Source organism: Aptenodytes forsteri, unplaced genomic scaffold (genome assembly GCF_000699145.1).
Source record: "Aptenodytes forsteri isolate BGI_AS27 unplaced genomic scaffold, ASM69914v1 Scaffold81, whole genome shotgun sequence".
NCBI lineage: Eukaryota > Metazoa > Chordata > Aves > Sphenisciformes > Spheniscidae > Aptenodytes > Aptenodytes forsteri.
In genome coordinates, this window is record NW_008795259.1 from 1,109,471 (window position 1) to 1,136,943 (window position 27,473).

The window sequence follows — 27,473 nt, forward strand, 5'->3', positions numbered from 1 at the left end:
GGCGGCGGGCGATCTTGGCCAGCGGCTACAGCTGCCGAACCAGCGCTTCGTGCCCGATGGGAAGCACGAGAGGAAGAGATGGCAGCAAATTCAGCTGAGCAGCGTGGGAGCCCAGGTCCCCCTCCATGCAGTGACATGTGTGCACTCATCCCAGAGCTGGACCCAGACTGGCCGTGTTTTCCTCCGGTGCCTTACCCACAGGGGCCTGGCCTCTCCTCTCCTCTCCTCTCCTCCGCCTCCTTTGCAAGTAAAGGCGCTTCCGTCAGCAGGCAGATGCCACACGCTGATGCGCCTGCCTCCCGCTGCCCCAGGCCTTTTGGCTAACCAGCCCCGCGGCGCCCCCAACGCGGCTTGAAAGGGCACCCTCCCAGCATAGCTTTCCCCAAATGCGGCAGCTGGGATAGAAAAATATTTTTAGTGACTTTCCTTGGCTCTGAATAAGCCTTTCTTTTTCTTCCCTCCACTCCCCCCCCCAAAGTTTGGGAACTACAAATGCAAATATTTATTCAAAAGAAAAACTATAATACTAAAAGCACATCCAACTGACATTAAGGGCAGCACAGCATTACAGCTGGGCACAGTTAACACTGAGGTCTGAAAAAACCCTACACCTCAAACCTAGCCTCCAAACCACCAAAGATTAGAGAGTTGTTTTTAGAAGCAGTTTGGGTTTTAAACTTTAAGGATTGCATTTCAGACTTTCAATAGCTTCGCTTCAATCATGGATTTAATCAGGTGAGCAAGGCTGGTTAACAGCCTGCTGCAGCATAAACATTCGCTCTTTCAGGAGCACTCAGTAGCAAGGACGGAGGCGAGTCTCTCTATTCAAGCTTTCCATTTTCAAACCAGACATACCCAGTAGAAACCAGGGTGTGGTGGTTTTTTTCAGATGAAGCTTTTCAGTCCCTGGCTCAGCCCAGGAGCAAGTTTCTAGCATGCGATGTTTCTAAATGATCTGGTCATAACAAGGGAAAAAAATGAGCGGAAGATACTTCTAGTGGTCAACGGCTTTCATTTAAGTACCTGAAAACACAACTTCATTGTTCTTCAATGGGAAACATGTTTGCTTAGGGGAAAACCATCTGTATTTGACCAGGGAGTTACAGTGGAGTTGATCTATTCACAACCGAGTGGGCAGAACTACTCTACGTTCCAAATCCAGCTACAACTTACCCAAATCAGCTATGGGAAAGGGGGGAAGGCAAGGGAGGCAGAGAAAACAGGAGTGGGAAGAAAGGCTGTGAGCAATCACAAGTTTAAGAAAACAAAGGAAAAAAAAAGCTGCTTAACAAGCTACACGAAGCAGAACATGTTATGAACGTGTCCTCTCTCACACTGCCTGAAATTGGTCCCCCAAAATGCGCCCCGGTTCACTGGTTGGCAATTGAGCCACCCAATTCACACTCTGCATCAAGCACCGGCTACTCTCCGTCCAATGTAGACGCAGACAGCTCTACCTCCTCATTTGCCCAAACTCAGCCTTTGCTTTCTTAAATGTCAACGTATTAAACATCCCCTCGCCCAGGATTTGCACTCTCCCCTGTTAACCCTCACCCCAAGCTCCCCTGCCCTCTCTTCTTGTTACATGTCTACTTTACGGAATCTACTTTAGCCCAACTTTAGGGGTGTTACAAACCTTTAATCAACCCGTAGCGGTGGCTTTCTGAATCAGGGAAAAAAATGCAGCAATACAAATGCACATAATAACGATCCATTCCCTACGGTTTGGGGCTCAGCATATGCCCTAGAGCCATGTACATCCAATTATGGGCCTGAAAAAAGAGGAATCCACACAGTAAAGGGTTTTTGGTGGTGAGCTAAAGCTCGCTGAGCTACTGAAGTTGGTCTTCACGGCACATTTTCTCCAAAGCCTGGAAAGCAGTATCAGCTACCCCAGTTGAGCGTGCTCAACTGTTTTAACCCAAATTGCTGTTTGAGGTGGTTTGCAGTGCAAGACCCAGCTTCCAAGAGGCAACAGGGTACGTGTCCCTCCCCGGCAGCTCTGCAGCAGGGAGCCGGGAAGGCTGGGAGGAGGCAGCCTGCAGCACGGGGGACGCTGCAAACAACCGCCGCGGGGCCGTCTTACGCTGCCACAACACAATTAGCAAGGATTGCTTGCCAGAGACCTTCAAAATCTCTGCGAGCTTAGGGAGCCACTTTGGGAGCTCCTATAGGCTCATTGTGGGTTTAGCAAAGTCATCTCTTTTTTTCCCCTGAATGTACCAATTCAGAAACACTAGCTTGGCATTTACAAGGCCCTGCATTTAATCACACTGCAAACTATTTTGTGTATAACAGATTTTTAAAAAACCCAAACCCCTATTTCTGCACTTAAAAATAACTTCTAGGGCACTGCAGTTAAAACAGCACAGTTAAGACGGCTTGTCTCTGTGGCTTGTTTGCACTGAACGTTGTCTACCTTCACCAGAACCCAAGTCTGACTTTCTGCAAGCACAGATGTTTCTCTTAAGGCTGGACACTGGCATTTGTGTTGCTGAAAGGGGAGAAAGAATAGCCTGACCCTAATGGTCTTCCTCCTACAGATACTTATGCACCCACCTTAAATTTCCTATAACCTCTCCCACGTTAAGTGCTGGCAAAGAATATATAAATATTTACTGAGGTCGATCCGTCTGAGAACACCCTTGCTGCTCCCAAGGTGCCAGCTTACCAAATTCCACATGATAATTAATTGCTTCTGTGGTCCAAAATAACTTTGACAGAGGTCTCCAAGGCCAGCCCCTTCTTCTTGGTGTTTGACTTTGGTGATTTGTCCGGATAAAGCTGGTGTAAACTGATCACGCAGTTAATAACAGCCCACTTCACATGAAAGTGATCTGCTTGGATGGGAAGAAGGGGAGATGTCGGGCCAACGTGGACCCGCAGGTGAAGGCACATACAGAAATGCCGGACACGCCGCTCCAGTCTGCATCCGAGCGCTCTACTAAAGGGAAGATTGGCTGCGAGATAACGATGTTTATTAACAAGACCCTTGCCACTGTGAAAGCATTTGGCCTTATTTGCCTCCAGTGTTTGTGCGTGCTGCCCTTTGCGGTATTTAGTTCCTGCACATGTGGGGAAATCTGCCTGGTGTCGTGCATGTCTGCTGGAAGGAAAGGCCACTTGGAGGGCCCTTCCATTTCTCATGGAGCACCTCACACCAGTCCCGGAGGCCCCGGGGTGGCTAAAGAGAAGGACCTGAAAAGGGGTGTTGCATGAGTTTCACTCAGAACAGCAAGTGCAGCCCAAAGTCAGACGTTTAAACGTGACTCTCTCCGTAAGGAGGGGCTGATGGGAAGGGATGTGCCTGAAGGCTGACTTGCAGAAGAGGAGGGTTATCGCCACTGGGCAAGGAGACAGCCCCGCAGGGAAACCAGCATTCAGGCAACTCACAGAGGAGCTGGCCGTACGGCAGCAAAGCTCTTATGCTCGAGGGTCACCATCTGTTACGTTGAAGAGAACCCCATCTCTTCAGGTTAACTAGAGGGTCAGCCCAGAGTCTGAGAGCACGAGCTAAACCCACAGCAAGGCACGGCTGAGCGAGGGCCTCCAGATCTCGCAGGCTACAGCAGAGAAACACCTGCACGCTCCTCCCACCCACCTCGTTCCTCATGTCCTGGGCCAGAGATGGCATATGATTTTCTGCCTCAACAGATGAAAATACTTCCTTTTCTTCCTGTTCATCCTCCTTCTGCGGAAGAACAGAGCTTGGCTCCAGGAATGCATTGACGCAGGACTCTATGTCAAAGCAGTTTATAACCATGGGGGTTACTCAGTTCTGCTTTATATAAGCCAGTCATAATTACGTGTTTATAATACAGGGAAAATCTGCATTCTTGGTGAAAAAATACAGACCATTGAGATTCTTATGCCACAGCCATAACCTTAGCATCTGAGCACTTGGTACTGACTGCAGGACAACAACTGCACATCAAAGGGAGCACAGCGGGGTCCCAATCCTGCACATAGCAGCGTGCCTTCACGTAACCCCACGGCTCACCAGATCCAGTACCGGCCCAGGAGCACACTTCACGCGCTCCAAACTGCAGGACTTGAAATGCTTTCCATATTTAGATAGTAAATGGGACTTTTTCAAACATACTGCCCCAATCCAACCCACAGCATCTTTTGGGAAAGGGGTTCATTTTTGGACTGAAGAAAGAAAACCCTGTGTATTCACTAACATAGAGGAAGGAAGGTTCAATCTACAAAAAACCATCAACAGCAGCCAGCTGCCTTGCTCTCCAGGAGAGAAACTGCCCTCAAGCTCTGATAGGCAGCGGCAATCCTGGCTTGGGGAAGACCACAGACCAAAAATCTGACAAGACGTAAGATACAGCAAGAGAGGAAGATGCGCAGGCAGGGAGATGCACAGAAGGGGACCGCAGCACCCCAGTTCTGCACCCACTTTGGATCCAGATGCATCAGGGCACCCTCAGAAGAACAAGGCAGCCTTCAGGGTAACCCCCAGGCTCGCGTCCTGCTTCATCCTGGGGCGAACGCTTCCCCAGCCCTGTCATGCATCATCAGGGCACAGATGTAGGAACCCACACAACTGAAAAAGAAAAAAATCCATGTGATCTCTTTAACACTAAAAATGTGTATCGGTCATCGGTGTCTCTTGGGCTGTTAAATCAACCACTTCTTAAGGAGAACAGAGTCTAAGAGTGTCACACTTAGAAAGGAAAATAAGCTGATGCAGTCTCTCTTTTCCAAACACAGAAACCAACCAAACATACATCTTAACTTTAAATTCCCCTCTGTTCCCCCGCCTTAAATCCACAGAGGCTCAACTATACCTTGTTGACTACTGAACTGCCAAATTCCAGGTTTTAAATTAAAGCTGGCTTTGAGCTAGAAGAGCTCAAAAAAGCCCTTGAGACCACAGAATGACCAGCTATTTTTTCCCTTTTTGTCATTTTATAATTTTACGACCTGGTGTGTGGTGTAGTCAAGAAAGCAGCAATGTAAAAATGGCCCTTTTTGCCCAATATATCTGCTCCCTCTGGAGCTTTGAGTCACATCGCCTGATTTAATAGTAGTGAAAATTTGTTTTTAGCACTGCAAAGCTTGCAGAGCTAGGGAGAGAAAGTTGGAGCCTATCCTGACTCCGCTACCAGTGCCACAAGACAGCAACGCAGCAAGTAACTTTCCCAAAGCGCTGTGAATGCATTAAAAAAGTGGCTCTCATGATGAAGGGAGTGCAGCAGCTGAGCCCACCTGAGTGGGAGAATTGCACGCTGCCTGCATAATGGCTGGGCTTCTTGTTTGTAATGCCCAGATGAATAAACTACCTATGCCCTTGGCAAGCCCATCACATGGGAAAGTAACCCAGCGAGCAGCCATGATGCCCGCCTTTAAAACTGCAGCTTGGAAACCCCAAGGAAAACCAGGAGCAAAGCGGGTCTCAGCAATTGGGACCGACAGACGGCTCCACCTGCGGGGCTGGCAGAGGGCTCTCACGCCAGATTAGATGATAACTCCTCCGGCGATGCCACGCTGGCACTGGCTGGCCTCCCTTGGGGAGGTCAGACTGCAGGACCGAGTCACTCCTCCTGCCCTTAAAATCCGTGAAGCGACATTTCACACCCAACTGAGTCCAGCACTTGCACGGCATGGCATGGGAACCCACAGCCACGCTGTGGCATGTACCATGAGGACACACAACGGCCGCTAGTGGCCAACTGCTGCTGGCACGCACTGGCCCAAAGGGCAAGTCCATCACCATGCTGGGCTGGAGCAATAGGGCTGCATCGGCACGTGGCCATGCCCAAAGCCTGGCCGCCAGCCCTGGAGGGGCTCCCACCCTGGCTCTGCCTCCCTGCAGGCTCCCAGCGCCATGGCCAGCACGGGGCCACCTCAGGTGCAGCGTGGCTCACCCACAACCCGAGCGTGCAACACAGCCTACAGATTCACACCGGCTAGGTTTCGGCAATGCTGACTCATCTCCCCATTCTGTGTCTGGACATAGACTAAAAAATACAGCCACCTCTCTTCCTTGGGGTATAGTTGTTTCTAGACATGGAAAAAGCAGGGATCTTACTGGAAATGAAGGGGGCAGCATAAGCAAATTAATCAAGTAACTTGGAATCAGCTGAAATGTTTGAGAGGAAAGAAGGTACTCTGTGAATGAAGGACTTGTAGTACTGTGATGCAGGGCAGAGTGGCTGGAAAACAGACAAGACTTAGAAGACAGGACACTCTCAATTTTTGTCAAAATTTCAGAATTATCCTATTGTCCCACCAGCCCGCAACAGTACTCACAAGGCTGCTGTACAACACCTGCAACATGCAACCTTTCCACAGCAAACAGGCAAGCCTCTTTGCGTGCCTGGAAATACACTTCACCGTGTATACACTGCTGTTCTCACAAGGGGGAGGGGGGGGAAAAAAAAAAGGATCTCGTGCTGTTCTACCAGGGTTTTTTCCAAAGAAAACCAAAAGAGGACTCTGCTGGAAATGCAGATGTGCAATACCATAAATCTCGGTGTATGCAGAGATGGAATCTTTTAAATATTGCATTTCATGTGGCGTAATTCTAGGTAAATACTGTGTAGCAAGCAACCTACAAACACAAAATTCGGAGTTAAAATGCTTCACCCCCCTGAATTCGATGGCTGCAACTTCACACGGGGGTCTGAACTCCACCCTGGATTCAAGAGGACTCCTGTAAGTCTCATTATGTGAGACTCCCTCTCCGATCCCCTTGCAGGTGCAACCTGTTCCCCCAAGGAAGAGCATCCCACCTCACATCCCCCTTCTTGCTTTTGCACTCCAAAGCAAATAGAAACATTACAAGTTGCCCCAGCTTCCAGTCAAAATGGGTGCTGCATGATTACCTGTGACACTAGACACCCTGGAAACATCCTGAGCCTGGGTGGAGCGGTTGCGACTCTGTTGCCTGCGCCTGCTCGTCGCTGACCTAGTGGTCCGAACATGAACTTCGCTCACTTTGAAGAAGGCCACCATGAAAGGCTGTTTGTCGTAAGGGCCATCTCGGCCTATAAGGCCCGCTTCTCTAGGATTTACACTGAAACCTTGAAATCAAACAGAAAAGTGAGTGTTAGAGAAACGGTGCTGTTGGATTGCTCCTTCCAGAATCACGGCATCCCCATAAGCAGTGTTTCCTTTCTTCTTGCTCACACTCTTCTTCTTTTATCACTAAACACGCCCCTCCTGCCACCATGACCTACGGACATTTTTAAGACAGCACTCCATCCATCCTGGACAAGAGGCTCCATTGCAGCACCTGGCTCTTTGGTACCCCTATGGCATTTCTAGTCTGGTTTAGGCATTGAAGAGGTATACAGATAGATATATAAAACACAAAGCCCAGATGTGTCATGAAATTAGTTCTGCTGCCTGTGAAACACAAGAAGCAGAGATGGGATTAGGCGATCTTTGGGGAAAGCAGAGGGCAAAGAGATGGGATGCTTTTGTCAGGAGCACGGGGACGGGCTCTCAGCCCATTTGGGGAGGGGGAAGCTGGCACTAACATTTCCTCAGGGAGAACAACGGACAGCCCCTCTGGTCTCACTTGACCCCACAGGTGTACCAAACCCCAGCATGAAGCAATAGGAAGAAAACATAAGGTTGGAGACTGGTTCCTATAGAGGGAAAGATGTCACTGTCATCTTTTTGGTCACCTTCTGCTCATCTGGATCCTCTCCTTCCCTACCACTGATCTTCCAACACTCAATTTCATGCTCTTTTGCAGTCTCTTCTCTCCTTTTCCACTTTTCAAAGTTTCTGCGGGCTGTGAAATGCTATGATTGCAGCCGCCCTTGGAAGGAGCAGCCCCACACAGCGACTGCATCGCTTCTCCAGTGCAGGGCTCCCACCTTAGGTTTGATGAGATCCAAGCAGCGACAGCAGCCACAGCAGTCAGCAGGGCTGCCATAAGCCCACGTGGAAAGGTGTATACCCATATACCTGCCCTCTGCTCTTCCTCTCACCCCTAAACCTCAACCCACCTGGGATCCCAGCTCCATGCCCCCTTCCACCTCCGGAACTGGGACCCTACCCCAGCCCGCCTCCACCACCTCATCCTGGTACTGTTCAGAGACACCTGACCTCACTCATGGGGAAAGACATGTCTGTCACGGGACAGCCAAGAAGCTGACAGCCCTCAATCTGTGCCCTCAGATGCTTTGCTCATGGTGTTGGCAACAGCTGCCTACAAAGGCAGGGTGCTCACTCCCCACATCACAACTGGACTCTGTTAGCACCACTTCTAGACAGCATCCAAGAGGCTCGTGAGGTTACTCGCATTAACTGGCCCATAACCTACCGTCCTGGGTCACCACGCTCAGCTGCAGTCCCATGTTGTGCTGAGGGTTCATCACCCACATGTTACTGGTGGCAGTGACGTCAAACTCCAGCCAGCCCTCCTCCGAGGCCCACACCGCCCGTGTGTCCAGCAGAAACAGGTCAGAGGCCCTGCAGAGGAGAAGTGTAATGACGAGATTGTGATGCCTGGGATTTTCTCCCCCGGCTTTCACTGTTACAGAAACAAGAAAACCTGAAACAAGTAAAAGTTATGTTAATAGCTAGAAAAAAACCCAATCCCCAAAATCTGCCTGTTTTTATCCAGAGTTTTGCCATGAGATGCATGTACTTCTGCTGCACATGAAATTCAGGATTACAAAGGTTTTTCACTGTTTTCAAGGCTGGAGGAAAGCAATCCTAGTCCTTAGGTCTGGGTGTTTCTCCACCTGCAAGGGATTCGTAAGCCACTCTTCTTCCTGAAGAGTGTAATGCTAGCTCTGGCAGGACAGTGGTCAAACTACCAGCATTTCCAGGCATTCAATGGCTTTTGTCAAAGGGGTTTCGTGGTTTCAGCCCACCTTCCACAACACAGATCTACCACAATTGAAAAAAAAACAACAAAACCACACCCCAAAATAAAATCGTTTAACAGGCCAAGCATCAAACAGTGAAGGAAAATGAACCTCTAAAGGCCTCTAAAGACATTTTTCTGAGGCTTATCAACAGGGATTAGAGTGCCTTGTTCCAAGGCTGTTGGTACTCAGTCTCCTTCATGGGCTTCAGCTTCAAATGCTATCAAGTCTATTCCTTTTTTACAGCATCAAATGCCCACCAAAACTCAGTTCAATGAAATCAGCTGGAGAAGCACCCAGAGAAATCTCATGTACATTTTCTCACTGTATTATAGGCATAACTTCCCTGTGCAAGAGAGCTACAATTCCTATCCTTAACCTGTGGCTATCATCACAAAATGGATACCAGGTGTCACTCCCATTTTCATCTGTCTTTCCCCCCTGGATTTTTTTTTTTTTCTCCTAACAATAACTTAATGGAAGTGAGGAAACAGGGCACCTGTCCCTTCCACCCATCAAAGGTTAACTTCAGAAAAAAACATTTTGATTGAGTTACATTTTATTTTTGGCCAACTGCTATGTCATACTGCCCAGCAGCTTGGTTTTCATGAGATCACACATGGAAAAATAAGCACTTAAGTATATTAGGGCTCCTAGTGCAGCTATTTTTACAGCGTGGAGGCTTTCCTCCACCTCGCTGGTAGCCACACGCTCTGTGGTTGACTCAGCAGCCTTTCCCACAGGAGTCTTTGCCGCTGCTCCTCCAACGCGAAGAGGGTTCAGGAACAACTCTGACCTTCACCTCCAACAGCAGCGAATGGCTGGGACTGGCCAGCTGCTACATGTTTTGGAAACCTTAAGGTTGAAAGATTTGGGCTTTCCCAGGCAGGGTATATAAACTGAAGTGTTGCTTAAAGGAGACCACAAACAGCAGCTGCAGCTGAGACCACTCTTTCCCTCTCCAGGTTTAAGAAAGGAATGAACTGCTAGATCATTCCCACCTCTGACTATGACTTACACATTGGTCCTCTCCAATGCTTGAAATGGACTATATCTGAAAAGGGGTTTCCTACCACCTGTTCCGACCTTCCCCCTCACACCAATTGCTTTTTGATCTCCTGTCCCACCTCCCCTCTTCTAAGTGCCATACTCTCCCCGGCACTCGCCCGCTCCAGACAGTGTCCCACTGGAGCCTCCAGACTAGAGTAACTTTGGCGTTACATCCCCCCAAACCAAACATGTCTGGCTGCAGAGCCACTGGGAACTCTGTAAGAGCAAACCCTCAACCAAATGGGGTTAGTCAGGTCTACAAAAACATGAAGAGGAGGCTCAGAGCTTATATTCCCATTGCCTTGCACTTTGGGAAGACACTTAGACATCAGAGAGCTGTAAAGCCTGAAAGGACCATATGGCATCCTCTAGCCCATTCCCCTGAACTCTGGGCAGGATCAACTACATCCACGTCACTCCTGAGAGATGTTTGCCTGACCTGATCTTATAGATTTTCAGCCTCAGGAACTCCACCATCTTTCCAGGAAATTGAATGGGTTTCACTTGAAGCACCTTTTTTTTTTTTTTTACCTTTCCCCATAATACCTAACTTAAATGCCACAACAATCTCCCCTTCTTATTAAAACACCACCTTCAGTATTTCCTTGCAAGCCATGTTTTATAGGCTTTGACTATTCCCATTGCTTTTTATAGACCCAACTGAGATCAAGGTCTCACTGATGCTGAGTACAGTGGAAGGATAATCTTGATGCGTCTCGCAGACTATGCCTCTACTCATACATCTCAGAATATGATTTTGGCTTCTTCACAAAACTCACACTGTTAACTCATGTTCACCTTGTGATCCACTATAATCCTTGGATTCATGCTGCTGAACCGCAAAGGACCCAGTCACTTCCTATGGTGTATTTACATCACTGATTTTTCATGTCCAAATGCAATTCTTTCTACCAAATCACACTTTTTTTTTCCCCAGATTGAACCTCCATCATTATTAGATTACTTAAAATACGGACTTGCCTTCCAGTGGGTCTCCTCCGTCTTAGTCTCCTCCGCAAATGTAATAAGCAAACTGCCTGACCAAGATACAATTCTACTAAATGAGAATGCTCCACTTTATCCCATTATGTCACACTCACTTCGGAAAGATTTAAATTCCATTGTAAAATGCAGAAAAATGGACAACTGGGCTTTCCAATCCAGTTAACTCTTTGCAAAAAGTTTCATACAGGACTGATTTTCAACCAGCTCTGCTATTCAACTGACTTTTGCATTGTTCGACTGGATGAAGACAACACTAAAGGTTCACCCCACAGGTATTGTAGGTCATAGTAGTAATGCTAGCAGGTAACACATCCTAATATGTCCTGCTTAAGCCTGTTTTCAATTAATGTTTGTCACCCAAACCTCACCAGGCTGCACAAAATTGCATATCATTTCTTACTAGTTCTGGTTTTGGCATGAAGGTTTTAAAAAAAAATTCAGTCACTTATTTCCAAAGATGGGGGGGGGGGGGGAAAATTTCTCCAGAATTTACTCACATAAAAAAGAATCCCAACTATTTAACTGAGAGACTTTTCCCCCTTGGTAAACCAAATACATGAGGGGAATCTGCTCTTCCCTACAGCCACATGTCTGAGAAGATATGTCCTTGCTACTCCTGCAAAAAAGCCATACGATGTCTGATCTTGGAATGGAGACTGGGAGATCTCGCAGGCTGGCCCCAGGTGGAAGGGAAAGAATATCTAATTAGATGGGGAAGGGTGAAGGATTTGCTGCAGTCGTAGGGGACACATGGACATGCAAGGACTAGATGGAGAGACCCTGGATAAAAGGAAAAAGTCTGCAGAGAAAAGGGAGTAGAAAGTACCCATGGCCACCACACCTCTGTTAATCAGGCCCATTATTCCTGACTCAGCATTCCTCTGCTTCTAGAAGTAGTTGGGAAACTACTGGCATCTTCCTGGACCGATGGCTCACAGAGGGCTACAACCTGCTACTGCTGCCATTTGCGGCAACACAGCTGCCAACAAACACGGTGACAGACGTCAGTGATGTGAATCTCACACTTCCAGTTTTGCCCCAATGTTCACAGGGAAACTTAGCCGCACAACTGGATTTCCCCCCCCCCCAAGTTCTGCTTTCTGAAGACCATGGAAAACACATTTATTCCATCCCTCTCCCACTAGGGCTGCAAAAGAAAGACTGGAAGCATGAGAGCTAAAGCTGCTGCATAGCCTTATTACCATTCCTGATGCTGGACTGTTGGCTGACTTTGGCAGGGGCCATTTTTGCCATCGGTGTTTGCTTAGCAGGTCCATACTCTATGGCCCTACCTGTTGCAAAAGTTGGAGCACACACAGCAGATGAGCAGGGAATTCCTGCAAGCCAAAGGGCGGTGCTGGAGAAAGGAAAAAAAAACATCTGAAAGGGGCAACTAAACCTAGCAGAGACAGTTGACCCTCACCGGTATATGCATCAGCTTCTCATCTGCACAATGAGAACAATGCTACTAGCTTTGCCTCATAGCCATGTTAAAAAAAGAAACAGTTTAGGAAGCAGTCAGATACCATGCTGAAGAGTGCTGCACACAAGTAGATGCAAGCCCATAGTCAAAGCAAAATCTGAAGAGGGGACGAGAAGGTGAGAAGCGGATCATATACCAAGGAAGTCGCATGAAACAAAGTATTGAATTTCTAGTCATTAAGTGATGACATTGATCCTGTGCAGTGAGGCGGGCAGTGGCCTTCCAAGAGAAAGCACGCAACCATGTACGTGGTCACATTAATGGAAGGATATCTGAAAACGTCAGCATTTGGGAATAACAGAGGCAAGACAGGACCTGAGGGAAACAGGAAGGGAGCATGAGGAACGGGAAAAACTAGAAAAAGAAAGGCTGGAAGAAATGTATGAGCCAGCATCGTTGAGCAGAGAGGGAGTATTTGCTCTCAGCACAGGCCGAAGAAAGCAGTCAGTCCAGAGGTTTCATGCCCAAGCAACCCCGCATGTCGAGGACATCACAGGACCTCTGGCACCTGCAGAGCAGGACTTTCAAATTGAGTGTACAGAAGAGAAATTTCATCACCAAAACAGGCAGTTTCTTAACATCCTCTCTGCCTAAACCTGCCTCTGGGTTTTCATACAGCTACTGTCACCTCATTGTCACTACGATGCCCAACAGTCTCATCTTTATTTTCAGTGCGATTAACTACCTGGATGAGTTCAGTTAATGATTTCCATAATAAGGCTGCTGCAGGCATAATATATATTAACCTTAGATTATTAAAGGGAAGCCAGTGAATGGGAGAAATTGAGGCAATGAGCTGAAACAACTTTCCTGAGACAAGAGAGGACATTAAATGGGAAGATGCAAGTTAGAGATTCCTAACTCGAAACAGGAGCTCTTTGTTCTGGATCAGGGCCCTAAAGTACGATCTCAAGTCCCAAGAAATAAATGGGAGTGTTTCCATGGCCTTCAGAAGACTCTGGAGGAGGATGGAGAAGCAAAGGTCAACAGAGCAATCACAAATGGCTGCAATAAACAGAAAGAAGTACACAGTTTACCAGAGAAATATGGTCTGTGTAATTCAGAAGGCAGGATTTAGCTCCAGTGTCCTCAGAGAGCGAGCTGATTTGTCAGATATAAATATCAAATATAGCTACTATTCTTAACGCTGGCATCCCAACCATGTACTCAGGGCATTTATAGGAGAAACAGCTTGCATTTAATTTCAGTGCTTCTCCCCCCTGTAAGATAAATATTTTGTTAACTGAAACCTCTGTGTAAACCTTTCAACAAAATGTCTCTGGGTGTTAATTCTCTTTAATTGAACACTAATTAGATTAGAATTTAGTCAAATTAGTAACCAGGTCAAGTGGTTAATCTTAGTTACTACTTAGTGAAATGTTCACATTAAAATAATTTCTCTGTTCTGGGTACACATTACAACATGGAACTTTGCTACAGGAAAAACACCAAAGCTATAAAAAGCTAAATTTAAAGAAGCATCTGTTGAACTAGGTTTTTTACTTTCCCACCCTCCCTAGCCTTCTTTCCCAGACCAGGCAGAAGTTTTACCAGGGACACAGTGAGAACAAACAGAAATCTCACCTTCAAAATGACCAAGTTAAAGGTCTCTTATTTTAATTACAGATCTTGGAACAACATTTTTGGCCCAACTTCAAAGCTCGCAATTACCCAGGTGTTTAAAGGATTGTTACGCATCAACAGCCATTTACCAAGCATTAATTACTAGAAGTCTCTAAAACTTTCCTCAGCTGAACCTTTTTGTTTACTTTTCTTCAAAGACAAGTTGACATAATAGTCTAGACTGCCTAGCAGCAGCTTCTCCAAACGGAATTTTGCACAGAAGTGTGTGGGATTTACATTTTAATTAACACACTTTCTAAATACTCTTCTCTTCTGCGTACCTCAGGATCTGAGTCTTTAGTTCGCACTGACATCAACCTTCTGTAAAAATTATCCTGCGTATAGCAAACTAGCAAGATTATTTGCTCTTACCCACTAACGATGGACTAATAACTGCACTCACAACTGACTCAGTCTTACAGAGTTGAACGGAGCTCCACATAGATAAAACTTTGAAATCACAGCCTTTTCAAACCTGTAGATCCACCATCTTGCAGTAGATGTAAGCACTACTTTGAATTTAAAAGTGTTTATTACTTAAAGAACAGACTGTATGCGGCGCTCGTACAGCATGAGGTACTGCCAACAGATGCAATACAAAACCTTAACAACTTAGTATATCTAAATGACCATTACTCCAAAGATTTAAAAGCACCGTACCAAATTCAATCAATCGGCGCTCGCTCGTACAGACAGCCTCAGGCAGGTGAATGCCAGCACCTGGAATGAGCTGCCATGGAAAGCAAAGGCGGTCTCTATCATTTTACGAGAAGAAGTAAGGCTCAGTTTAACTGTCCTGAAGAAGCTATACTGTCTGTGGGCCAGGGGACAAGGAGAGACATGCACGACCTATAAGAGCTCCTTAGAAAAGAGGAAGGAAGTATTAAGACCTGTCAGCCTACAAATGAAGCTACTTCCAAGGTGAAATAGAAGACCAGCAGCTGGGCACTAATTTGCAGGGATTGACAGCCAGGGAGGAAAAAGCACTAAGTGGAGATGCCAGGACACTATGGAGGGGGTCTGCAATTTGGCACAGACAGAAGAGAGCCATCCTGGATGCATCCAGACATGGGAACGTACCAGAAGGGACAGGCAGGTAATCTCAGCTTCTCACTGCTCACTTACCAGCCCCACACCACCAATGCTCTGTCTGATAAAAGCTCCCCTGTGCTGAAAAAGCTGTCTTGTATCACTGCGGGCATCGCCCCAGAGGTAAAGTCTGCAGGGGTGGGGAGTTAAGTCTTGTAGACTCACTGGAAGAGCAGCAGGGTGAAACATTGGTTTCAAGGCTGCATCTGGCAACGCGTGGAAGATCAGAGCCTACAGCGAGAGGATGTGGCCTCCCTGTGCCAAGACTGCAGGAAGCTCAGCCTACAGGTCCGTGATAATCCCCAGCAAAGCCAACACTGATATTTGAGTGCAAAGGTGTCCCCCAACATCCAGCTCAAGGTCTTGAGCTTCACAGCTCTGAGGAATGAACATTTTACCAACAGGAACAGTGAAAAAAGAAAAAATCGTCCCAAGTCACAGGGATAGGAGATGTATTTCTCATTTCCTTGACTATGATTTAATGAGACTATGGGGTATTGTAGCTGTAGTGATGGCTACAGTACTACACCTCAGCGTTTAAATGCAGTTTGAGGCATGAAGATGGGGGAGAGGGCAAAGAGGTAGTATTTATCTTTGTCGTTTAAGAAAAGAAATAAGGCACTGATATGGTATTCTTTAGTTTTGGTAGAAAAAGCCAGCTGGTTATGGAACGAGTAAGTTTCATCCAGAATAACTTTGACTTTAAACTACTAAAAACCAACCACCCTAAAACACAACAAATCACATACCCACAGTGGGAGTTGAACTGAAATGCGGACAGACGCTTCTCTATAGCATCATGGAAACAGCTCTATCGTATACAAATATATGCACACTATATACAAATCTGACCCCAACTTAAAACAGATTTATGCTAGCTTTGTCATTTGTATTACACAACCCATTTCAAAACCCAGTTGAGGACGTTTATTTATTTTCTAAGCTATAAACACTGCTGGCAAATCAATTTGCCCTTTAGATTAGAAGCTCGGATCGCATTTGTATAAATATCCTGTTGCAAAGAGGAAGACTTTATTACCAATTGTAACTGGCAGCTAAAAACGAACGAGTGCCTTAACCCTTAAGGAATTGTGTTCAGTAGAAGAAGAACGTACTCCCCGGGCGGTCGCTCTGCAGGGTGCACCTACGTCCACACATCTTATCATACAGGAGGAATCTTTCTGCACATCAAGTCCTCATATTTCATTCTGCGTGAAAACGAAACTGTTTAATAAACTTTGACCATTAAGGTACCGTATCTTCCTTTGATCACTAACACAGGCCACTGTGTTTTTCATAGATCAGTTGTTTAGACAGTGTGGGAGTGTTTTGAGGTCTGTATTAGCAGGATATTTACACTTGAAAACATACTGATGATCCAAACCAAAGACTAACGTCTTTGATCAACCATAAACTGCCTTCCCTAGTCCTGACCTGACACCTCTCTGGGTGACAGCAAGGAAGTTTCGAGAAAGAAAAAGAAATTAATGAGCTGTTTCCAGGGAAAAACTCATTTCTTCCCTTCCCTTGCAAAGGTCTCGCTTACCTGGCAATCCACTCCCAAGAGGCATCAGAAGTCACAGAGGGCTTTGCTGGTCCTTCCACAAAATCAGCGCTACACCTTAGAAACAAGCCCACGTGCAGGGCTTAGCTGTGCATCGGTACCACCGAAGGGAGGAGAGTCGAGGCTGTGCAGCTTCTGCCTGCTGAAACTAAGCACCCCCTCAGATACGGCCGAGGTGGGACAAGCACCTGGAAGCTGATGCTGCTTGTCTTCCTAAACTGGTGCTTTGGCAAATCTCCCCACTTTCTGCACATAGCAAAGGAAAAAAAAAAAAAAGAAGAAAAAAAATCCCGCCCTAGCCTTCAAACAGCACAGTCTCTTAAACTCTGGGGGGGTCAGAAGCTGAAGGGCAGCAGCATCTGGCAGACGTATCACCCGTTCCCCCTCCCGACGTCATCCCCTACAGCCCACAGCCCATTTCAAAACCCAGAGTCATCCCCCCCAGAGCAAACCAGATTTGTTTGGTGAAGCCTCTTCTCCACACAATCTGAAATGCATACCGCTGACAGCTGGCCACAAGCTTGACCTATCCTGAGGATTTCATTAATCTCTTTGCAGCGTCCCACTGACAACTCCAGCAGTTTGTGTTATGACAAAACGTGGCCATTAACTGCGGTTTGGTTATAAAACAAAAGCCTAGTTTCTAGGCACTATTTTTTTTACCTTACGAAAGGGTGGAAGGAATGGGGAGATGAAAATATTACTGACACAAGTGAGTCAGTATTAAAATGTTTTCTTTTTTAAGAGAGAATGTACTTAGACCACACTGTCCTCAATGCGCGTTTCATTGCCTGGAGCCTCCGTGAGTATCGTTTTCATATTTCTGATGGCTTTGAACGAGGAGAGGGTCAAATTTCTCCCCAACGGTTAAGCTATATCCATCGGCATTGATCTCTGATCGTTTGCGCTCTCTCCGCATACACCCCTATCTAGGAGACAGTATCGAATGGGCCCATATAATCCTTGCTTTTAGCCTTGTCTACAGTGGCAAAAATCAGTTTGATAATTCAGTAACTGGTAGAAATTTTAGCCTCAGGCTTGGTTTTGTTTTTAGCCATCAGGGAACGGCCAGCAGTGCCTTGCGATTCCGTGTAGCAGCGCGCACATCTGGGCTGGAGTCACACACTTATGCTCTTACTGTCCATACGAGCTTTTTTTTTTTCTTTGCTCACGTAATACTGAATTAAGCCACTTCATTACACTTAATCGGAGCCAAGTGATACTTCCAGGCTGTGAGCTTTGGTGAAGATTTGTATTTACTGAATCTTTCTCTTATCTCCTGCCCTCCCAAACTCATTTCTTTGAGAGGAGCAGGTAGTTTTCTTTTTCTTTCTATTTTTTCCCTCAGAGGTGCACGCTGCCTTTCTCTTGCGCACTGCTGGTTTTAATCCATACAGGCCAGCTGCGCCCTGTTAAGAATTATTTGCACCCAAAAGTATTTTATTAGCTACCAATAATCGCCTCAGACAACTGTTAACCTCATAAAAGCCAAGATTAACATGGTGACTTTGAACTTCCTCTCGAGACCGCCAATGTTGACTGAACAGGCACTTTCTGTGGCCTTCAGAGATGAATTTTCCTGACCAGAAGGAATATTTGTCAGCAGAACAAGACGAAAAAAGGTGCTACTTCAACTCCTTCTGTTTCACCTGTTAGTTCACCAGCTAGACTTCCAGATCTGTACAGTCACTTCCTTATGCAATAAAATGTCATCAAATGTCAGGAAATATCAGGCTGTTATTCAAACCATTAGTCCAAAGGAAGTGTGACACAACATTTTTTAGGTTGGTTTTTTTTTTTTAAGTCAAAGGCAGCTGTTATTTTCTGGCTCATAAGATGTCTGTAAAATGCAACAGAAGCCTTACAAATATTTAGCAAGTTCCTTCAAAAAATAGGGCTTTTTTTTTTTTTTTTGGTAATTTAATCTTCTAGTGTTCTCAACAGGAAAAGAAAACATTCTATTCCAAATTAATCCGCTGAGACAAAAGGGGGAGAAAAAAGCACTTTGGATTCCCACCCCCCCAGTAAAACAAGTAAGTGAACTGATGATCAAAACCCAAAACCACTCATAGAATACAGCTCCTTAAGGCATACCAGAAGAATCTGAGGCATTTTTCCCCTCCGTGCAGAGATATTAGTGGAGAGCTAAATACAACTTTTTAGTACTTGTTTTCAAGAATGTTTACAGGCCAAAGTCCACCCAGGTCACCAACGCGGCTGTATGTTTGAATCTATAGCAGCAGCAGCAGCCTATGGAGTCAAACCTCAACTGAAGGTAACACTGAAGAGTGGTAAGCAGCCTCTAATATCTTACTTTAACTGTCTTTCAACATCTGCATATTTTTAATATATAGAGGACAATTAATATAGATGACAATTAATATCTATACAATTTTATGTACAGATACATACAGAGAATACATACATATGCACATAGTTATACACAAGCACACGTTTTCATATGTGCTTTTATATTTTACATGTACATGAGAGAGTCCTTTAAGCTGAAAGGAAAAAGGGCAGAAAAGGGCACATCTATTTTACAGCTGCAAGAATCTGTGAGCCACGTTTTGGCCATCTCTTCGCAGATGGTGTGACAAGTCCCGCAGACTCATCCGAAGCGCAAGTTTCTTTAGCCAAACGTCTCCCTCCTTCCCACCAGTAAAAATAAATAAATAAAGAAGAAAAAGAAACAAAAAGGGAGCCTTGAGGGACTGGATGAGTCAGAGGTTAGTAATGAACTACAGACACTCATCCCTGGGTCAGCGGTTCACGCCTAGCCCATGTCAGGAGGGACGGCGAATTGCTGGCAGTCTGGACCTAGAGGAAGCCGCTTTACGATTCCCAGTCCCAACAGCGGGATCCCCTCGTCACGGCCGCCGGCAGCGGCAGGAGGAACACGACAGAAGGGAACTGAAAGACCCGAAATACTCGCCAGCTCTAGAGAGAGACCACCCTGGTGACCCCCCTCCGAGCTGCTGCCTCTGCTCCATCCGTAGGGAGGTCTCTAGCACCCAGAGATGCCCAGCACGTGTGGATGCCAAAGCGCCCAGTGCCAAAGGACACACGTCGCAGCTTCACAGCACAATCTGGTTTTGGTATGTTTCTGGTATGGTATTTGAAACAAAGATATGAGGTGCCAGCATCATTGCTGTACACAGAACTGACAGCCGCTTGCGGAACAAAGAGTTTGCGAATTTGTTAGGAACAGGGTACGTTAGGGGCCATATCCTGTACTTTTATTCTCTTTCCCATTACTCCTTTGCTCAGTTTACCCTGAAAGAAGGTTATATACATATAAAAGTTGACAGTTCTCCTTAGAAGAGGCAACCTTAGACCTGACATACTCTGTGCCCTGCTTTGGTGACCAACCCAGAGCAGCGTATCGATCGCTTCCACAGACACTTGGCAGAGGTTTGCCTCCAGCTCCAGAGGTGGGATCTCTACTTGTGAAATCTAAAACAGACCAACACTCACTATTCTTTACTCAATGTGTCTGCAAATGAACAATACAGCTAACATCTATGAAATCTGCATGACTGTCTGGACTTCCATCAGCTCTTCAAGTGGGTATTGACGTAACATCCTAACCAGCAAGCCCTTTACCCCAGGAGGCACTCCAGCAACCCGCAACTCAAAGTGCAAAGGGAACACTGACCTTTTAAAACTAACACCTTCTTCCCCATCACTTATATATCCAAGTATTTCTCTCCATTTCCCCAGAGGCCACACTCCCCACAGAACAACCATTAACTATTTGATGTTGCCCTCACAACCAAAGGCGGATCCCCCCAAATGGTATCAATGGAAAGGCTGGAGAAAGAAGGACCAGAAAGGAAAACACCCAGAAAGCCTTTACAGAGGAAAGAAATGGCGATTTTTTTAAACACTGCTGTTTCCAATTTCTTTTTTTCTGCCTGCAGCAGAGGAACAGTTACAGTCCTGACACATTTCAGCAGAAGTAATGAAACACTTTTGTACCACAGCATTACTCTGACATTTAATTGACCACGTATTTCCATCTTTTTGCCTTGCATGATTCCCCCATCAGAAACGTTACCCTTTTTAAATTAATCACTCCATTTACACTTGTTTGGATTTATGTGTCACAGTTTCTATTCGGCCTCTCTTTTGCCTCTCTCATTGCCACTGAAAGCCCAGGAGGGATTTTGTACCCGTGGTCAGCATGCTGAATTTTCTTCTGCTTTATTTACTTTAATGTAAGTCTACCTGAGAGCAGGTCGAGTCTACACTAATTACCAGTATTTTTCAAACAGGCTATGCTTTTTATGCTGGTAGTATTAAGTTGAGAGGGGATATGTGTATTTCAGTACACAGGAGCGATGCCAGCATAGTAACTTTCGTTTAAAAATCTACCACCTCACATCAGATTCTTGCTCTGATGTGCATCTTAAACAATCAAATGTCTTTGATGCTCAAAGACAACACAAAGGTTGCAGCTAAGTGACACCCTAGGCTACAATATCGTGGACATTCTCCAGCTGAGGTCCATTTTGCACTCTACCATGCCCATTTCCCACAAGGAAAGGACCATGCAATAACGTAACCCCATTAATATGAACAAAACCGGTATTTATTTAGCAGTCCTCTCAACATGAATGCACAAGCTCAGCCTTTCCCAGGACAGCGGCTGGTGGCACAGAGCGAGCACCGTCTTGCGTACCTGTTCTGATGTTCCTGCAGCACTTGGTAGATGCTGATAAGGAAAGTTTGGTTTTTAAAGCTCCCCACAACGCAGTCCTTGTAGATCCGAAACTCAGCGGCTGTGACGGCCTCGCCCTCAGGAATCTGAGACAAATTAAACTTGAATTCCTTGTGATGCCGCTGGTGAGGCGTGAACTCCTTGTCATACTCAACTGCAGATGGAAAAAGGAAAGAAAAGGAAAAAAAGGAACCGTGACTAAAATTTAACAAAAGGTTTCCACATGCTGCCACCTGTTCCTTCAAAAAAACAAAAATCCTATTTTTTTCTCCAAAGATAGCCTTGGCGAGTGCCAGGAAAGCTTATGCAGCTAAAGCCTTTCAAATACAGTACTCAGAAAAGATGAATGTTCATCTTCTCTAGGCAATGCCTTCGAGATTTCCTGTTTTTTAAAGAAAAGCCAGCTTTGACAGGTGAAATATGACCGTGCATTTTGCTCCTGTGTGAAACTCTGAAGCTGTGACTGCCCCCAGCATTTTCCACCTGTGGATCTCCATGTTCTTTACAGCATTTCCTTAAGCCTCACACCCCTCTTCCAACAGAGGGGACAATTAGCTCCATTTTGCTTTAGCACATAAAGGCACAGACAGAAGCAAGTGTTAGCACTAGGTTAACCAATTCCCTAACTGTCCTAAAAACTGCTGTTTTCTGGCTCCCGGGTTTGTGCATTAGCCATCAGACTGCCTTGTGAGCAGAATAAGATTAACATGACATTTATTTCAAGGGTTAAAGTTAACCAGAGCTCCCCTTCCTTTTGCAGAAGCTTATTTGAGAATGAGAGAACCGAGGAGTGACCCTTTTGGTTTCTGGCCTTAGCCCTCCTCAGGTACGCTATCGGGTATAGAGTTTAAGACAGACGCAAACCAGAACCCCTCCTTCTTCAGGCCTCAGGATTTGCATTTTCTCTGTTTGAGGCCCCCTTTGCAAACTCTACTTCTAGTCCCACTTTTGTATTACTTGATTACATCTTGGTTTAGTCTGACTTTGATTTATTGTTCGTTATTTCTTCTAATTTTCTATTAGAAATTGCTTAAAACATTAACATATTATATAAACATACAAAATTACATCTTTAAAGCCCTGAGGGGAAAAAAAATAAAACCAAAAAACTGTTCCCACCAGTGCAACTGAAGGAGTGTATGTCAATGATGAATAAGTCACCATTATATTATCATTAGGGACATGATTACATTCAGAGAAGGCGGTGAGGGAAGTACAGATTCCTTTTCACGTTTGTCTTTGTGCTCACTTTTTGTTGCTCCCCCCCTTAATACATCAAACTGCAAAGGCGACCATGAGACTACTCTCACTACTCTCTCTTGCCATGAGGCAAGCAGCAATCCCCGTTTTACAGCTGGGATACTGAGTCACCAGGAGAGTGACTTGTCCAAGGACAGGCAGCAGAGGCTTGTGGCGGAGCCAGGAACAATGGCCAACGTGCTTGAGGTTCGCTACTTTACCCACAGGTTACCTCCCCGGAGAGCAGATACATCTCCTGGCCACTGGAAACAGCCCACGGAGATTTTCCCCTCTACCTTTCCCAACTGCCTGTTCCTCCTCATCCCCTAGTCCCAGTTTCGTCTGTGTCCTCTCCCTTTCCTTTGGCAGCCCTTTCATGTGAGCTGCCTCATCTGGCTGGGTCCACGTCCTGGCTCCCTGCGAGACAGTTAGTCACATCCTTCCCTTTGAAGCTCGCCTGGAAATCTTTTCACCTCCGCATGACTGCTGCCCAGCATTTTGTGGGACACCGCACTTGGAGATGCTGCGTTAAGAGCTGCCATGGGGCGACCGGGCAAACTCTCAAACCGCTGTCAGAGTCAGATGCCGCTGCCAATTTTGGCAGTCTCGCATTGCATCTGTCTGAGCAGTTTAGATGCCAAACGACTGACAAACGCGGGTGACCGGACCCTATGGCTTCCCAAAAGAAGGTGGTAACACCCAGCATCTCCATCAGAGATTGTACCAAAGCAAACGATGGTACTGCTCACTTCCAGTGCCACCTAGGAACTACCTCACTGCCCATCGGTTATCAGCAAACTGGGCTTCCCTTTGAAGCATGCACCCCTGCTTGTAATTGGGAATGGCTCTGGCAATGCTTGACTGGTTGGCATGACTTGTGTGTATGCCCTCTGAGAAGGGGCCTGAGCTGCCTGGTTACTCCCCACCCCGATGCAAGCGCCACAGGACACGCTTCCCAAAACAGAGTGGCCACATACTTTCAGAAACTCACAAGCATCCAACCAACAAGAAACTGTGTTCAGCTGCTTGCAGCAGAACGACATGCCCAACTTGGCCTTTTTACTTGCTGCTACAAGATGAGAGGATGTAATTAATGGTGAGGGAATGTCTAAATCCACAGGTTTGGAAAGACACGCGTATGAAGCAATGAGTCTTGATTTAGAATTTGCAAAGTCCTTGCTCGCAGGTGCAACAACCAGCTGAAACCCATGTCCCCTCGCACACAATTGCGGGAACGAGCTGACCTGCGGGCGAGATGCAGCGAGGTGGCTTTCCCCCGGGCTCATGGCTGAGGACGATGAAGGAGGATCAGGAAGAGCAAGGGCAAGGACACAACCAGGATGAGCAGCAGAACCGCACCAGGGTGTCGGAAAACTAAAATTACACTGAAGAGAACAGCAAAGGGAATATTCGATGCTTCCTGCCAGCTATGGCCCCACGTCAAGATGCGATGTGGCCTCTCCAAGCGCGCGAGGGAGAGCGCAGAGCCGTCTCACCCGGCACGGGGCTCAAAACGAGCCCAAACGTCACTTTTTGTTGTTCCTTTCCGACCTCAGGTCAGCTACGGCGGCCTTACCTCCACTCGCCTCCACTACAAAATATGCAGTTTAAAAGCGATATAGCCAGACTCTAGTCCTTTAAGTCAGTATTTTCCCCTACCCCTCCTCTAAGAAGTCAAACACAAGCCACAAGAAGAAGAAAAACCCACCAAAACTTCTACCACAGAGCATCAAAAGTAGCTGCAGGTACGACACTTGACTCCAAGTACCCTTTCCCAGTTTATAACTTGCCCGATATGTTTACAATAGTATTTTCCTGTTTTTAAAACTTTCTTCCTTTATCCCCGTCCTTGTCCGAATACCCTGCACAATCACAGAAGCTGACTAAACTGATTACAGGGGAAACATTCAGACTGATTTCATTATCAGGCTTGGCAGAATAAACAACCTGAAACACACAAACAAGGAAACCTTTTTTTAATCCTTCAGATTAAGTGATTTAGCTTTTTCTCTTATAAGAAAGGCACGTTCAGAAAGAAATACTGTTAAGTTGATGGCGTCCTCCTCATTTGCATCCCTACAACATCACAGGATGGAAAAAAGCCTACATTAAGCTTGTATGAAGCAAGTATAAAAGTTTAACGAGTTGGAAAGTTTTTCTGGCTACGTATCTTCCCATGATACAATGGTGGTTGTTTTTTTTTTTTCTTTGTGGGAGTGGTGAGATATTTAAGTTCTATATACTCATTGTCACCCCATCAAGTTAATAATCAACTGTTTTCATTCAGCAAGACAGCTTAAAAATATAAAATGCCAACAGTTCTTCTCTGGGGGCTTTTTACCCCCTGGAAACTGCTCATTTTTAACAAAGCAGTCAAGTTTTAGAACAGTAAAATTTGGACAGGCAAGATCCAAGCTGCCGGTTCACAGGATTTACCCAGTCTGTATTGCTATCGCGTTACAACGCATCAGATGACCTTGTATTCAAAATGCAGACAGCGCACGCCAAAATGCAAGGCAACAGCAAAAAGGAGAAATCATTTCTCAAGCTGCTTTCCAAATTTTTTTTTTTTTCCACGTGAATTCATTCAGGTCAGTCTGATCGGTGATATGTGAAATCCAAAGCTAATTTCCGTCCGAAGATGGATGCATGCATGTCCCAACTTCGTAAAGACCTTGCAGGGAAAATCAGGCAGCTCACAGCCGGGGCAGGTTGAAAGCGAGCAGCCCTGAGCAGTGCTGGCCTCCCATAACCTCTCCCCAGTGCTGGCCGGAACGTCAGGACCAAGCCAGGCAAAACCAGGGATTGTAGGGTCATGACGAGAACTATAGCCGTATAAAATTCATCCTCATGGTCAGACTGTATTATCCTGAACATTATTACTCGTTTGCCGGAGTAGCTCCTTGGAGACTACCGATCCAGGCATGCACGTACCAGGGCGAGCTGGGAAAGGAGACAGCAATCAGAGGTTTTAGCCCATCATGGGTGCACGTCCTCTGAGCCAAAGGGACTGTCTGCTCCACCATGCAGGTCTCTGCCCCCATCCTGGCTGGGGGTTCAGCTGCTCCTTTGCTTGCAACACAAAGGAGAGTCTGAGCTGTGGACACCAGAGTACTCGCCCCTGAGTTTTCATTACAGCTCATTTCTGAGCAGAGCGGCTGAGCATGCAGAAAGAGTTAACAGAGAAGCCTGCCAGTAGCTCTTTACATTCCCCTTAACAAATATTTTTAAATGCTGTACAAACACAACACTATTGTTGAGCAGTTAAAAAGGCAAGAATGGCAAAATTAGGGTTACTGTGGTTTTGAATTTTGTGTATTCTAATTCTAACCCAGTGTTGCAATAGCCAATTTCAGCACAAAATGTCCTTGGTTTAAAAATAGCATACTGCTTACAATACTTGTTACTTTAAAAGCACTGCACCAAAAAAAATTAAGAAATTAACACAATGCATCTATTTTGGTAACTATACCATCCTACTTCCATTTGAGTGTGTCGCATACACCTTGGACCAAAGGAAATGTAACCCTAATGACAGTCATGGAAATAAACTCTCCTCATGCATAGGAATTTTCAGCATTTCTTTCTGGATCTGAAGTAACTGGTATGCAGAAATAACAGGACAATAGTCTTTCCCAAGTAAACACAATTTTCACTCAGAACAGTAGCACCAAGTGTCAGGATATTCGGTGTTTTTCTCCAGTTCTCAGCTGTTGAGAAAAGTGTTAGGTCAGGTGCTCAGATGAGAATCTCAATAGTGGCTTAAGAAAATCTCTAGCTCAAACTCTAGGAGCTAAAGCCAAAAATACTAACATGCATACTCATAACCTAGAGCTCCAAAAGTAATTTTTTTTTTTTACTAAATTGTCTGTATAAATAATTTTAATTTCCATGACAACCTGGCTCCTTGGAAGGGGCAGAGGAGGAGTGGGGTCGCAAATGAATGAGATATGATTATTTGGGATGGGACATTCTGCATCCGTCCTGTCCCCAGCAAGGCTGAAACTTCTGAAGAATCTTTTGCACCCCACCATCTTCAATGATGACTTGGTTTTGCAGGACCACTGCAACCACACTCCAGCAAAAGCAACCAGTATTCATAGCCTGCTTATGCAAAGTGACTTTTGCACAAGCGTTCATGAATTCAGTTTGAGTACAAATATAAGCCATTTCTACTCATTTCTTCTCAGCCTTCACACATGACCCCCTCCCTAATAAAATGAGAAAGCCCCTGAAAACTGAAGTTGTTAACAAGAGATTCACCACCATAGCTACATAGTAAGCGCAGAGGCAATTTCTCCATTTTACGTCACCAATTTCTGCATTAAGTCAACAGCATTTATCACATCTGGAGCAATGAAGCAGTGGATTAGGGCTCAAATACTTTAAGCATTACCACAGCTCCAACAGTCCCCTCTAATAAAAGGACCATGTACATACATGACTGATCTACTGCGGCAACCTTACAGCTGCATCACCGGAATTTCTTCAATAATAGCTGTCAACAGTTTGCACAGGACAAAATTTATGTAAGCTTAAAAAATACCCTCAACCTTGGTCAGAGTTGCTGTAGAAAGAAGCAAAAGGCAGTAAGAATCAAAGTATAGGGCAGGATTAATATAGAAGTTAGTAGTACTTTTATAAGACAAACTGGTACACGATGAGGGAGGACAGAAGACAAGCTTTCAGGCATGCAAGCCTTTCGTGCGTCCAAGCTGAGGGATGTCCAACTTCAGTGCAAGACTCAGTCTTCATTTGGGTCTTACAGTTTGCCTCCTATTTCGCAAAAAGTGCTTATCTAGGCCATCAGACACAGGGATCTCCGTGGATGGGACCTGCAGCACATCTTTTTTACTT

General features: G+C 45.8%; 1 protein-coding gene across 1 annotated transcript in view; it reads right to left on the reverse strand.

Moving 5' to 3' along the window:
• Positions 1–25,660, reverse strand: part of BMP6 (bone morphogenetic protein 6) — a 31,338-nt gene extending 5,678 nt beyond the window's left edge. Inside the window, exons 1-4 of the mRNA XM_009279223.1 lie at positions 25,551–25,660; positions 21,339–21,575; positions 8,291–8,439; positions 6,840–7,037 (exon numbers count right to left, since the gene is read on the reverse strand). Of these exons, the coding sequence (XP_009277498.1) occupies positions 6,840–7,037; positions 8,291–8,439; positions 21,339–21,575; positions 25,551–25,660 (694 nt within the window). The remainder of the gene's footprint in view (positions 1–6,839; positions 7,038–8,290; positions 8,440–21,338; positions 21,576–25,550) is intronic.
• Positions 25,661–27,473: the final 1,813 nt, after the last annotated feature.